The following is a 15,490-nucleotide window of genomic DNA, read 5'->3' on the forward strand; positions in this document are numbered from 1 at the left end:
TTGGTCCTAGTTGGTCCCTGGATGGGAGACCAGATGCTACTGGAAGTGGTGTTGGAGGGCTAGTAGAAAGCACTCTTTCCTCTTGTCTAAAAAAAACATCACAATGCCCCAGGGCAGTGATTGGGGATATTGTCCTGTGTTGCGAGCTGTCTTTCGGATGGGATGTTAAACGGGTGTCATGGCTCTCTGTGGTCACTAAAGATCCCATAAGAGTAGGGGTGCTAACCCGGTGTCCTGGCTAAATTCCCAATCTGGCCCACATACTATCTTGACCACCGAATTATCCCCAGGTTTCAATTGGCTCATTCATCCCCCTCCTCTCCCCTGTAACTTTCCCCAGGTTGTTGCTGTAAATGAGAATGTGTTCTCAGTCAACATACCTGGTAAAATACGGGTAAAATGAAAACCTGAAAGGTTCATTGTGAAGCTGCCAATCTTTACATAACTGTTCTCTTTGTAAGAGTACTGCTTTTCAGCCCATTAATATTTGTAACTTGTTATTATATAGTAGTTATTGATGAAGTGGCATCAAAATGCTAATAGATTATTCCAAACCTGAGCCACAACCACATGAACTCATACAGTAACAATTAGAGTTTTGTTGCTACAGTTCTCATCAAGTCTTAGCAAAATGCTAATACACATATGATGTTATATCAACCTTGGGCACATGGGAAAATAAATCGTAGGATTACAGTACCCTGTTATCATTGACATGACTGCTCTCTTGGGAAGGCAATGTCTGTTTGTACACTATTTACAAAAAAAGATATTGAAATTAGACGTTGGTATGTCACTCCCTCCTACACATATATAATATCAAATGTAAACACAGCGATGTTTTGCATTTTAGTTAACCGTTACCATGTAGTCTCACCTCCTCATGTTTGCAGACCACTGTTCAATGCGTCTGCTGTACACTCAGACAGGTCTGCTTGACTACTATATATGCTGGCACGTAACAGATCTTACATTACTAGCCTTGGCTGAGCTCTCCAATTCCCGATTAAAAAGAAATACACATCTACAGCCAGGTAGGTTATGACCATTTGGAATTAAGAATGTGTTTTCCTTCTCCCTTTAAGGTTTTCACTGTTGAGCTGCAAGTGTACTGTGGGGAGGATGTAGCTATTAGCAGATTGGGATTCCTTCATTGGTAATAAGAAGTTGGCTGAGATAGTGTAACAAAAATACATTGAAAACAACCAAATTTGTATAATTTGAAAACATGATTATTGGGCACCCTGAATGTGTTCTTTTTGGTTTTGTTTATCTTATAGCTTCAAGGCCATGGTGTGGGTGAAAAGTGAGGTGATTCTGTCCGTCTACATCATCACTTTCCTGATTGGCCTGCCTGCCAACATCCTGGCACTCTACGCCTTCAGCATCAAGATCCACAAAAAGCCCACTCCCACAGACATCCTCCTGCTCAACCTGATCGTGTCCGACCTCCTCTTTCTTCTTTTCCTGCCTCTCAAGATGTACGAGGCGGCCTCCGGCATGCAGTGGAACCTGCCCGAGTTCCTCTGCTCCATCACTTCCTACACCTTCTTCTCCACTATCTACACCAGTTCTCTCCTGTTGATGGCTGTCAGTGTGGTCCGGTACCTGGCGGTTGCCTTCCCCATCACCTACCGCCAACTCAGCAAACCTTTCTATTCTGTGGTGGCCAGCACAATCATCTGGCTTCTCACCACTGCCCACTGCAGCATCGTGTTCATCATCCAGCACCATCCGGACCTCTCCCCAAGCAACACCTCCGTCTGCTACGAGAACTTTACCAAACAACAGCTGACCATCCTCCTCCCGGTGCGTCTGGAGTTCTTCGTCATGCTCTGCTTGGTTCCTCTCATGGTTTGCATCTTCTGCTACCTCCGCTGTATCTGGATCCTGTACATGCTCCCCAGGATCAGCCCGGGCCAGAAGCAGAAGGCCATCGGGATGGCGCTGGGTACTCTGGCCGTCTTCCTTGTGTGTGTCTTTCCCTACAACTTCTCCCATGTGCTGGGTTTCTTAACAGGGCACAGCCCCCCGTGGAGGTACTACACCCTGCTGCTCAGCGCCTTCAACACCTGCCTGGACCCTATCATCTTCTACTTCTCCTCCTCCACCTTCCGCATCACTATCAAGATGTCCATCTGCAAGATGCTGGGACTGCGACATGGTCAGGCTGCGATCCAAAGGGAAAGCACAATAGCCTATATTGGCCAAGAGTAGAAAATGTAGTCACCTTACTCCAAGTGCCCTTTGGGTAATTTTGTCAACAATAACTATTAATTTCACCAAATGTTTTAATTCTGTCATAGAGATCAAACGTTCAACTTCATAAAAAAACATGTTTTCCCATCTCAAGATGTTCAATTAACTATGCAAATTCAAATTAAAGTGACAGGATTGACTGCAATAGGGTTAACAACATCTTAAATCAGCCATAACTTCCTTTGTGACGGGGAATGGAAGCATTTCTAGTAACTTGTTAAAAACATTTCTAGCCTATCTATCCATGGGTAACACAGGGTTGATGGGATATGCTTGACGCGCTCAGTTTCCCAGCACAAAACACCAGAAAATGGCCTAAAATAGAAAGAACCAGCTCACCTGCTTTTACACAATGATATGGCTATATTACTAGATGGTAAATTTTTATTTTGATTCAATCATTTAAAAATGAATAGTTTTACCATATTTAAACGAGAGTTCAGTTCATGTTGTAACATGTTTAAATATGGTAAAACTATTCATTATTAAATGATTGAATCAAAAGAAAAATGGGTTAACATAAACCCGAGGGACAAATGTAAAGGAATCATGAAATAAGTCAAAATCTTCTGATATTACTTTCCTAGAGTAACAAAATAACTCGGACTTGTAATTAAGTAGATATATGTCTTCGTAGAAGGATAAGCCAAAACGGGGATTTTCAGAGAAAACAAAAACCTTACTTTAACTTAAGTCTACCCCCTCCTTTTTCGAACATTCTGTTAAAAATCGCGCAACTTTTCAGCGTCCTGCTACTCATGCCAGGAATATAGTATATGCATATGATTAGTATGTGTGGATAGAAAACACTCTGAAGTTTCTAAAACTGGTTAAATCACGGCTGTGACTATAACAGATCGTGTGTTTCATCGAAAAGCGCAAGAAAAACTGCTCTCTGAAAGCTAAAAATAATTTCCATGCGTCACTTTCATGGGTTGTTAAAAGGGCACAAAATTAATTATGGACTTGCATGCATTTCCTACAGATTCCACACGATGTCGCCATTGTCGTCATTTTCCAGGGACTTTTTTGTTGGTAAATCCAACTAACTGGATTCAATTTCTTCCGGTCTCCGCCAGGATGTTGTGAAGTGCACATTTTCAGCCATTGATTTGAAGACGAGGAGCTATTGAATACACATCGCCCTGTAATCATTTTGATAGATTATAAACGTTTACTAATACCTAAAGTTGGATTACAAATGTATTTCGAAGTGTTTTGTGAAAGTTTATCGTCGACTTTTTTAATTTAAAAAAATGACGCTGCGTTTTAAAACGATGTTTTTTTCTGAATTACACAGCTTCCATAGAAAGCTATTTTGGGTACATATGGACCGATTTAAACGAAAAAAAGACCCAATAGTGATGTTTATGGGGCATATAGGAGTGCCAAGAAAGAAGCTCGTCAAAGGTAATGAATGTTTTATATTTTATTTCTGCGTTTTGTGTAGCGCCGGCTAAGCTAAATCTTTGTTTACGTCGCATTCAGGCATTTTGGGGTGTTGCATGCTATCAGATAATAGCTTCTCATGCTTTCGCCGAAAAGCATTTTAAAAATCTGACTTGTTGGCTAGGTTCACAACGAGTGTAGCTTTAATTCAATACCCTGCATGTGCATTTTGATGAACGTTTGAGTTTTAACGAGTACATTTAGCATTTAGCGTAGCGCATTTGCATTTCCAGGTGTCTACTTGAGACATCTGCGTCTCAAGTAGGAGCAAGAAGTTAATGAAAACACACTGCTATTAGAATGTGTAAATTAAAAATGAAAAAGGCTTAGCTTAGTTAGAGCATAGATGTATGTGATCCTGACGTTAAATTGAGTGTTTTATCGAAATGACCAAAGGCACTCTATTCGTGGAACGACCCAGCTCTATATTTAAGATATTTCATTTAAGTATATTTCAAGATAATATGTAGTTTCTGTTTGAAACATTTCTGTGAACTGTACCTTTTTCTTTTGCCAAAGTCATTCATATTTAAATGTTTAAATGTTTACATTCCATTTACAAAAGTGAGCACTTCATACATGATTCATTTGTTTCGTCACAGTAGCTTCTGTTACCCTTTTTTTTACATGATTCATTTGTTTCGTCACAGTAGCTTCTGTTACCCTTTTGAGTTGCACACTATGTGAAAGCTTGGTTGTTACCCTTTAAATGATTCATTTGTCTGGTTAGAGGTATGTTCTGTGTGACCCATATTTTCTTTCTGTATTCAAGAGTTTCAAGGCCGAATGCAAGAAAGAGTATAAATGTTTTACTGTTAGAGTTATAGCTTTATTAAAATGACACGTAAACTGCTCAGGCATAACCAAACATTTGTATTAATCTTTGGTTCTCAATTACCTAGTACTGTTTCTAAATTTCAGTGATATGTCTATTGGTGTAAGCTTGATTCTTTCATCGTGTTGGAATTGTGTGGCCAAAATGTCCCGGATTTGCAATCTTTTCACTGGCTTTCCTCTGTCTTTTAGCGTGGGCCCACCACTCTCCTGCATTCATGCATTCTGTAGGCACACATGTAAAATATTCCTGCAAAAGAAAAACATGTAAATCAACAACTGTCCAGCATCCATGCTACTTCAGGCATTCCACACAGAGTTACAGTTGAAGTCGGAAGTTTACATACCCCTTAGCCAAATACATTTAAACTCAGTTTTTCACAATTCCTGACATTTAATCCTAGTAAAGATTCCCTGTCTTAGGTCAGTTAGGATCACCACTTTATTTTAAGAATGTGAAATGTCAGAATAATAGCAGAGAATGATTTACTTAAGCTTTTATTTATTTCATCACATTCCCAGTGGGTCAGAAGTTTACATACACTCAATTAGTATTTGGTAGCATTGCCTTTAAATTGTTTAACTTGGGTCAAACATTTCAGGTAGCCTTCCACAAGCTTCCCACAATAAGTTGAATTTTGACCCATTCCTCCTGACAGAGCTAGTGTAACTGAGTCAGGTTTGTAGGCCTCCTTGCTCGAACACGCTTTTTCAGTCTGCCCACACATTTTCTATGGGATTGAGGTCAGGGCTTTGTGATGGCCACTCCAATACCTTGACTTTGTTGTCCTTAAGCCATTTTGCCACAACTTTGGAAGTATGCTTGGGGTCATTTGCAACCAAGCTTTAACTTCCTGACTGATGTCTTGAGATTTTGCTTCAATATATTCACATAATTTTCCATCCTTATGGATGCCATCTATTTTATGAGGTGCACAAGTCCCTCCTGCAGCAAAGCACCCCCACAACATGATGCTGCTTCACGGTTGGGATGGTGTTCTTCGACTTGCAAGTCTCCCCCTTTTTCCTCCAAACATAACGATGGTCATTATGGCCCAGCAATTTTTTTTCTGAGGTCTTGGATGATTTCTTTTGATTTTCCCATGAAAAAGCAAAGAGGCACTGAGTTTGAAGGTAGGCCTTGAAATACATCCACAGGTACACCTACAATTGACTCTTTAATGATGTTAATTAGCCCTAATTAGCTTCTAAAGCCATGACATAATTTTCTGGGAGTTTCCAAGCTGTTTAAAGGCACAGTCAACTTAGTGTTTGTAAACTTCTGACCCACTGGAATTGTGATACAGTGAATTATAAGTGAAATAATATGTCTGTAAACAATTGTTGGGAAAATGACTTGTGTCATGCACAAAGTAGATGTCCTAACCGACTTGACAAAACTATAGTTTGTTAATTAAGAAGAAATTTGTAGAGTGGTTGAAAAACAAGTTTTAATGACTCCAACCTAAGTGTATGTAAACTTCCGACTTCAACTATATATAAAGAATAGTATATGATCTGTTATCAATAAATACTAGCATTGTCTGCATGTTTCATCAATAAAACTGCAACAATTGATGATATTCAGCAGTGTTTGGTTTGACTCGATTCGACTAGCATTTGGGGATTTTAAATAATGACTTAGGAGATGAGAAGAACATATACCATCTGATTCTAGTTCTGCTCACCCATAGAGAACAAAAGAGGGCACACTCCTATATTTGCCATTGATTCTTCTGTGACAGCATTGGCAGCTCCTCCATTTTTGTAGTTGAATATTATCTTCTTCTATACATTTGTCGAAAATCTTTAAACAAACGGAAAAGGTGCATACCGCCACCTACTGTGCAGGATTGTGTTTTTTGTCAAAACATCCGTACAGCCAAGTTGGTGATTTACTGCCACCTGCAGTGTTGGAATGTTTGTTCAGGAGTATAAGTCTTTGGCTGATCCCTCCCGCTGACCTGGATGGAATTCTATGATCCTTCCTTAACCTACAGGAAGTCCCACCCAGTTGACACCTTTTAAATTGTGTAAGCTTGTAATGGTGCTGCCTATGCTAAAACAGAATTTCTGGCAAGTGGGCCCTCCATCCATATTTGTGTCTTTATCATTTTTACCTGCAAAGAAGGTCATGAGCAGTGCCACCCAGCCCAGTATGTAGGACCAAGAGAAGCGCCAATCACCGAAGCGCTTCCCCAGGAAGTTCACCGTCACTCCAGTGTAGATGGCCATTGCAAGCAGAACAAAGAGAGCTGGCGGATAGTAAGATAGGATAAGTTCAAATTCTGATTCCCAGTTTACAGTAAGACAGAACTGTAGGCAAAATAGCGGTCGAGTCAGTAAACATAGACATAATGATTTTTCCTGAAATCATTTACATTTGTGTATTGTGGCTGTGCGTATTTGTGTATTGTGTCTAGCTCTGTTAGCTTCGCAATGTCCAGTGGAACTCACTGGAGACGAAGAACATGATCCCTGCAGCGAAGGAGCGGTTGAACCTCTCGAAGGCGGAGAAATGGGCAAAGGAGAGAATGCCTGCGATGATGCCCGCGAAGCACGACATGGCTGACAGGATCATGAAGGCACGGGTGGCATTCCAGTAGGCTAAGGACAAAGAGAGGGAGAGAAATAAAACAAGAAAAAGAGAGGGCAGATACAATTTCAAAGATTAGAGAGTCGCAAGCCCACACACCTGTGAAAACCATGTCTTGATCCATTCATTCAGTCTAATGCTCCAAATGTTATTTTTCACCTACACTAGTGCCAGCCAATTAGGGCCAACGGGTGCATGATTTGCCTCCATAGTTAACTGTAAAAACATATTGAGTCTAAAACACGTATTGATTCTATTGAGTCTGAGTCTAATGGCACATGTTGCTATCTCAGTCATTCAGTCATCCCCTTCATTACAGTCCTCCTTGGTAGTCCTGAACATAGGTAAGACAGGCATACAACATTCATATTAGGAAGTCCTTCAACTAAGGGAGTTTTGTCTGACAACTGAGGGACTTCCTAATATGGATGCCGTACAGGCAGTCCCAGTGGTGCTATGGGTCCCCAGTGCGCCCCACTCACCAATGCTGTCCGTCTGCATGTAGCACTTGCCCGACATGCAGTACCTCCACAGGCCCTGGTGGGCGAAGCTCCCCGACAAGCGGTACTGCATCCAGTAGTCTGTCGCAGTTGAGACCACCAGCAGGATGTTCCCCACTATGGCGCAGAACAGGCCCCCTCCCATAAAGCTGTGCATCCTGAGTGACACTGCGACGGTGGCGAGGCTCTACGCACTGCAGCGCACAGAAAGGCAGAGGGACAGGGTCAATGGCACAGTCAATACAGGGAAACATCAGCTACAGGCAACACAGTCAACCATGGGGCGCGGACAACACAGTCAACCATAGGGCACAGGCAACACAGTCAACTATGGGGCACAGGCAACACGGTCAACCGTGGGGCACAGACAACACAGTCAACCGTGGGGCACAGGCAACACAGTCAACTATGGGGCACACGCAACACGGTCAACTATGGAGTACAGACAACACAGTCAACCATGGGGCGCAGACAACACAGTCAACCATGGGGCACAGGCAAAACAGTCAACTATGGGGCACAGACAGCACAGTCAACCATGGGGCACAGGCAACACAGTCAACCATGGGGCACAGGCAACACAGTCAACCACAGGCAACACAGTCAACTATGGGGCACAGGCAACACGGTCAACCATGGGGCACAGACAACACAGTCAACCATGGGGCACAGGCAATAGAGTCAACCATGGGGCACAGGCAATAGAGTCAACCATGGGGCACAGGCAATAGAGTCAACCATGGGGCACAGGCAATAGAGTCAGCCATTGGACGGTTTATGGATGCCTTTAAGGTCCTACTACACAAAGTTGCAGGCAGCCAGGGTTGTGGTCAATTCCATTTTACTTCAGTGAATTCAGGAAGTGAATTGCATGTCCAGAATTACAAATAGCTGCTTATCGTTATCATTATTTTATTTTTCTTTCACATCCTGGATTGACTGAATTGAAATAGACCTGACCCCAGGCCTGAAGGCCACAATGGCACACACTGTGCCCACACACTGAACACAACACACAGACGTAGCCTAGACAGGTGCATCAATAGTGCATAGAACCAGGCAATGCTTCACTCAGCAACGGTGCAGAGACGTGACACACTCAGCACAAATCAGATGAAGCAACACAGCAACACTTCCTTATTTACAGAGACACATGTGAACATATGTCATATTCAATAGCACAGGACGGCAAAGTGTCTCTGTAGCTGCACAGAGACAGTATGGACTCTATTTTGAGCTGAAATGTTTGATTTCTGTATCACTGTCAACACTGTGCAATCCACTTATGCTATCTACTACCCGCGTGCAATGTAGAAATGTCAACTCAGTAACCTCAAACACATACAAAAATACTCCAACACTCCACAAGCGTGGTTATACTGCAATATGGAAGTGTTACATTTCAAAGTGAGAGTGGAGGAGGGGCAGTGGTGTACGTTTTTACCGGCTCCAAGAAATGCTCATGTAGAACTAACCAACAACAAATGATGGATATTAAAGCTGGATGGTATTTCCTGAGACAGTGATTCATGACCATCCAGCCAACAGACATAACACCTCTGGAACAGAAGATAAAACGTCCATAGAGGTTCCTTTAGGGTTGAGGAAACGAAGAGCTAACGGTCTCACTCATTGATCTTGCACCCGAGGCACTAGAAAATAAAAATTCAGTTCAGTGGTTCAATGCAAAGTGAATACTATTTGTAACACAGAACAATCGCCAAGATACTGCAGAGATTAATAGATGCCTCACAACTTCTGCATCCATCTTGGCCATTTAACCTTTATTTAGTCAGTTAAGAACAAATTCTTATTTACAATGACGGCTTACACCGGCCAAACCCGTACAATGCTAGGCCAATTGTGATGCAGCGTGGATTTGAACCAGGGTGTCAGGGTGTCTGTGTCCCCTCTAGCACTTGAGATGCAGTGCATTAAACCGCTGCGCCACCCGGGAGCCCAACCACAATCAAATGACATTCAACATGCTTGCATTGAACGTTACTTGAGGTCAAGCGTTGAAGTCAATACCTGTAGAATGCTGAATGGATTACGACTGCATTTTTTTAAAAAGCATACTTTGTAATAAAATGAAATGACAAATGACAGTTATTTACTCATTTCACTTTAGAGACTAAAGCATTATCATATTCTGATTAGTACTGAATGATTTCAATGTAATTAGCCCTTAACCCTTTAATTGCACGTCAGACCAAGTCTTCATTAGTCTGAGAATGATATGCTTTCATTCAGTAGCTCTGCTATTTTTCTCAGTGGACAGAAGTGTCCCTCTTTGCCCACCTGTGCCCTACATGGCTTTACTCCACACAGATTTACTGTATACACTTGCTTATTAGTCTAATCAGTCCAAACGGTCCAATCTGGCAACACAGCATAACAGCACCGGGGCTAAAGTACCAGGATGCATCTTACCTGAGTTCTTCAGGAAAAATAAACCCTCTTAAGTGTCAACCTTTCCGCAGGGAAAGACTGAGAGAGAAAGAGAGAGAGTGGAAGCCCGGAGTGAGCAAAAGGTCGAAGAGGACCCCCTAGGCCGAATTCCAAAAAGTTATCCGCTCCGCTTTTCTGTCTATGGAGGCAAATCCTTTACAGCAACCATCAGCGAGAACAAATGCTCTTGAGCTGGTGGGCGCAGAGGCACGTGGCTCTTTCCCATTGAGCGACCATGGGGACTAATGGAGGGGGGATTGGGTTGATAGTATGGGATAGTAGTGGATGGGTGGGTGGGTGGGGGGGGGTGAGGCCGCCACAGGTGTGCCGTGGTCCGCTTTTGTTGTTGTATCTGGTGTTCTGGAACTGTGGATGTGCAGAGGCTTGCAGTACTGGGGGTGGTCAATGCAACATGCTGAAGCTCACACTTTCTTTCAGTTGGAGGAGCGCACTGTCATCTGTGGGCTGGGTATGGCCATGAGGGCAGATACACGCTTAGAGAGCACACACATGACCACATGCATGGCTTAAATTAACTCCCTCTCTCCATCTCGCTCTCTCACGCACGCATTGACACACACTCATATGCACCTGCTCACAAACACACAATGTCAACATACATACGCAGTATCACCATGACGCACTGATGGTCACTTTTCATTTATTCAAATGATCTGTTGCCAAGTAATTACAATATGGTTATTTACACAGAATTTCAATGCATGTATATTAGATACCTTACAGTCAGACAAAATGGTTTGATCAGTCATTAAGGAGCTTAATTAAATATTAACATTCATGCCCAGAATTCAAGGAGAAAGAATGGTATGGTAAATAAATACACCAGTGAACTGTACCAACACAGAAGTGAAACAGAACTGACTGTGTGTCTGTCTCCCAGTTATTTAGCTCCAGGCCTCATGGACCTCAAATCCAGTGAACACGGGCCTCTGGGCTGCCTAAACAAACACAGGAAATGATTCTACGATGAGCATTCAAAGATGTTCCCGAGTCCAGTTCTCACTGACCTCTTGTTCTAATAAACATCTTTCCATATCTACTGGTCTGTGTGCTAGTGTGTTTTTTAATATCTCCCGTCTCCAAATGTTATCCTCCCAGCATTATACAAAGGAGGAGACGGCCGTTTTAAACTTGGACCCTGTACCCGGTGTCATACACATTACTGTGGAAGTCCTCGTCTGACACCATCAGAGTGAGTGTATTACCCGGGCAGTCAGTAGGATCATTGTGTATCACCTGCAGTGCCCCCTTCAGCTCAACCTCCTCCAGTGCAACACGGCAATCTCTTCTGTGAAGATAAGACCACAGTCATTAGATGACATCGCTGACATTATTGTTTAATGGGTAGTGCAGTCCAAACCCTGATTTCGCTATGTTTTAATAAACATTTTTCCACACCATCCGATTGGAATAATAGTGTGAAATTGTGAAAATTATGATGTGGTCCTTATAGTGTCATGGGTGGCTCAGTTGGTAGAGCATAGTTTTGCAACGCCAGGGTTGTGGGTTCGATTCCCACGGGGGAACAGTATGAAAATGTATGCGCTCACTACTGTAAATTGCTCTAGATAAGTACATCTGCGAAATGACTAAACTGTCAAGGTAAATGTAGTGTATAAGCTGTTTGAAAGGACAGGTAGTGCTGCTGTCCTTGTACCACATATCCCCTGGAGGCAAAGGTTTGATCCCCCGTTCTGCCAATCACTATCTCGCCTGCATCCCTAATAAACCCTACCATCTCATATTCTGACACAACTGTGAGCGTTGGAGTCAACATGTGGAATGCTTCCGACACCTCGTAGCGTCCATGCCCTGACAAATTGAGGCTGCTCTGAGGGCAAAAGGGGATATTAAGAAGGTGTTCCTGATGTTTGGTAAACTCTGTGTGGTGTGCAATATTGGTTATGAAGCCGGATGTGTTTATAAGATCCGTGTTTTATGGTCGTGCTCACCTCTTGGTGGAGTAGAATCTCCAAAATAAAAAGGAGGCGAAGGAGAGCACCAGCAACAGGGCGCCCCCAACTCCTCCGTAGAACAGGGACCGCTGGGCGGACTTTTCACCTGCTGTTGAAAAATCCACAAAGGGATCATCAGTCTTACTACTTGGAGCTTTCCAATGTTCTACATTAACATTAAATATCGTCTGGAATTATTCAAGCTCCAAAGGTACATTAGGGCAAGCCAGACGCTATAGTAGCGAAACAACATGATAACACTCTTATCAAGCTTAATTTCACTCTTTCAATTTATCTGACTCTATTCACTACATTGTGGTGAATATGGTATAGCTTCTGCTGGATAAAGATAAGACATTTCACTACAAATACTGTCCTTTAGATGTTGGTTTGTTTAGCATTTTGCCAATTACCCTATGTCCTTCACTCAGATAAGGCAAAACTTACCAATGAATGGGAGTTTGAGGAAGGCACTCCCATGCTCATTGGTTGAATTGCAGAGGACGTCACCCATGTCATCAACCTTGGGCCCAATGAGAATGGACCTCAGGATCCTCCAGTTGAGCAGGTCAGTGATGTTGTGAGTCTGATTGTCCTGAATGCTCCATGGTGTCCAAATGATCTGCGCCACAGGGTGAGAGTCCACCACACACTCACACCTCGCCTCCCCATCATTCACAGAACAGAAGGAGAGGGGAAGTATAGCTGGTGCGTCTAACAGAGAGGAAGATAAATGGAAAGAGAGAAAATGACAAAACGACTGTGGCAAACGTCCGTTTATAACGTGGTTTATAAGATGGTTACAGAAACGTCTATGGCATAATGATACATACACTCAACGTTCACAGGCGTGGTGTCTGAACTGCACTCTCCCATCTCGTTCAGAGCAGAACAGCGGAACTGCCCCACGTCTCTGGTCACAGAGAGACTCAAACTCCCAGAATCCTCTCTAAGCAGGACTGACTGCTCCCCTAACACACGGTACCACTTGTAGGAACTGATTGGGAGGTGACCGTGACCCAGACAGGACAGAGTGACCTTTTCTCCCTCCAGAGGCCGGGCTGGGAGCTGGCTGATGGACACATTGGTGGGTGGTGCTGGTGAAGACAAAACATTTAGGAGAATACAGGTATGTTCAAATGGTATCCAATAGCTCTCACTGTGACATAATCTTTGAAAAATAATACCAGCAAGTTAATTTATGTTGAATAGAAAAAGCATTGTGGAAAGCATAAATGTCACAACTGTGTACAATCTCACATGTATTTAATTGAACATAATTCATACAACATATTCAAATAATAATGACCATTACAAAAGGAGGCCCTCATATACCATTGAGGACATTTTCATAACACCTTTCACAAATACACTCAGGAGAAGCTTATCATGGCCATGTGTGTTGTTGACCAGACAGCTGACAGACACATTTTCATAGGTGCCCTCTGCAGCCCAGATATCCATCACCGTGTGGTTCTGGGGGGAGGTGGTTGGGTCAGAGCCAGGGAACAGGGGTCCCCCATCCACCATCCACAGCACTTTGGCCCTTGGTCGAGCCCGGGCCTGACACCTGCAGATGACTTGGCCAGCATGGTAGGAGCAGCTGGAGTTTGCTAATATAGATGGCTTGTCTGGAGAATTAAAATATGTTTTACTGTTAGTTCCATTAGCTATCAATAAAAGTTCACATTTAGGCCTAATTCACATTAAACAAAATCTCACAGTCCATATTTTGTCTGTAGTAGTCCTCCATGGTCTGACATTTGTAGTGGTGGAATAACTCTGGACAAATACATTTTCTCTTTTTAATACATTTTTCCATTGGAATAGATTTGATTTCAAGACACTAAATCCACATTCAATAAAACTCAGATCAATCTAAAACTCACATTCTGCAGTGACCACAAAACTAGAGGAGGGCTTGGACCTCCCCAGTGGGTTGATAGCTGTGCAGTGGAACGCATTCTCATCTGGGTGCAAGTCTGTAACCGCAGCGGTCTCTGTGCTGTGGTTCAGTGGCATGACCAGGCCATCTCTCAGCAAGTGCCACAGGTAGGAGCTGGCAGGGGGGTTGGCATCGCTGACGCAGGACAGGGACAAGTTAGTGCCAACCTGGACCACAGTGCTTCCCCCTGAGACACTCACAGACCTGGGGGCATCTGAGAGAGAAGAGGGGCAAAGGAGAGATGCTGGAAATATCACAGTGGGCCTTAAAATGGAGTTCATCATTCGTTATTGTTGAGGGAATTGCTCCTAATTTTCGAATCTGATGTTCCTATGTCCCAAGTTGTATCACAGAATGTTCCCAGCCTAAAAAGCAAAGCCTCTACTGCGATATCGCAACATCTGCTGTGCAGATCTAGAACCTCACTCAAAGACCTCTGTTAGTTGATGTAATGCTACAATTTGAATGATAAGATCCACAGTGAATAGAAACCAACAGTAAGAGGAGTGTAGAGCGACTCTAGCTGAGACTCACAGCTCACGTCGAGCACCACCTCCCCTGCAGCTGTCTGGCCTCCTGGATGTGTCACGTTACACGCCACCACTTTCTCATGATCCTCTGCTCGGGCCACAAACGAGATGGTGGAGAGGACGCGCCATCGACCCTGTATCTCCTCGGTGTGGTACCCCTGGACCACCCCCCTCTGGTCCCCAAAAGAGAGGGAGGGAGGGGAGGAGGGGCAGGTGTGGAGGACAGCACAGGAAACAGTGATGTTGCCCCCTTCCCTCTGCTCTTCACTGACCGACAGCTGTGGCCTTGGTGCTGTATCTGGGAGTAACAAGAGACACTAAGTCTAAGACACTGACAATGGGTTCACTCATTCTGTTATCGGTCATTCCTCGCAGTAGTCTGCTAACATGTAACCAAAACAACTACATTAAGACACATTTTCTTTTGGATTCTTGTTTTTATAATGTTTGGTTAGTAAAGAACATCTCAATCCATTTTCAAGGACCCTTGGTCAGGTTTTGCATAATTCATTACCTGTAACCTCCAGTGTCACCCTCCACTGAAAGAAGGCAAAGACAGACTTGCTGACCTCATCCACCCAGGGGTAAATGTCCTCTCCGTTATGCTCTAAAATCATTCCATTGATCATCAGGCTGCAGTCTCCATCAGAGGCCCTTCCCACCAGTTCAGTTCTACCACTGTAGTGCTCTATGATATCCGCTGGTTTGGTGCGGCTGAAGACGACTGGGTATTTACCAGGCAGCTTGGAGTACTGGTACCAGGTGACATTAGTGGGGATGTAAGTGCTGGGGTGTGTGAAGGAACAGGGGATGAGGATACAAGACCCCTTCAGGCCAGATATCTGATTAGGAATGGTCACGGTCCACTCCTCGGCCACTACCAACACACACCACACCACTGGACAGAAAGACAGAGGGTGAAAAGGAACGAGAGAGTGACATACATTTAA

The 15,490-nt window shown here is 43.5% G+C and overlaps 2 protein-coding genes across 2 annotated transcripts; one reads left to right on the forward strand and one right to left on the reverse strand.

Moving 5' to 3' along the window:
• The first annotated feature begins 1,248 nt into the window (after nt 1–1,248).
• LOC139405914 (free fatty acid receptor 2-like) lies at nt 1,249–2,217 on the forward strand. Its single transcript, XM_071148359.1, has one exon. It carries the CDS (start codon nt 1,249–1,251, stop codon nt 2,215–2,217), a length of 969 nt encoding a protein of 322 aa, XP_071004460.1.
• A 2,344-nt stretch (nt 2,218–4,561) lies between these two features.
• On the reverse strand, nt 4,562–10,306 carry LOC139405915 (lens fiber membrane intrinsic protein-like). Its single transcript, XM_071148360.1, has 5 exons — nt 10,072–10,306; nt 7,621–7,832; nt 7,000–7,149; nt 6,663–6,797; nt 4,562–4,792 (listed from the first exon to the last, which is right to left on the reverse strand). The coding sequence occupies exons 2-5, from the start codon at nt 7,793–7,795 to the stop codon at nt 4,731–4,733; spliced, it is 522 nt and encodes a 173-aa protein (XP_071004461.1). The 5' UTR covers nt 7,796–7,832; nt 10,072–10,306; the 3' UTR covers nt 4,562–4,730.
• Nucleotides 10,307–15,490: the final 5,184 nt, after the last annotated feature.

This window comes from Oncorhynchus clarkii, chromosome 3 (genome assembly GCF_045791955.1).
Source record: "Oncorhynchus clarkii lewisi isolate Uvic-CL-2024 chromosome 3, UVic_Ocla_1.0, whole genome shotgun sequence".
Taxonomy (NCBI): Eukaryota; Metazoa; Chordata; class Actinopteri; order Salmoniformes; family Salmonidae; genus Oncorhynchus; species Oncorhynchus clarkii.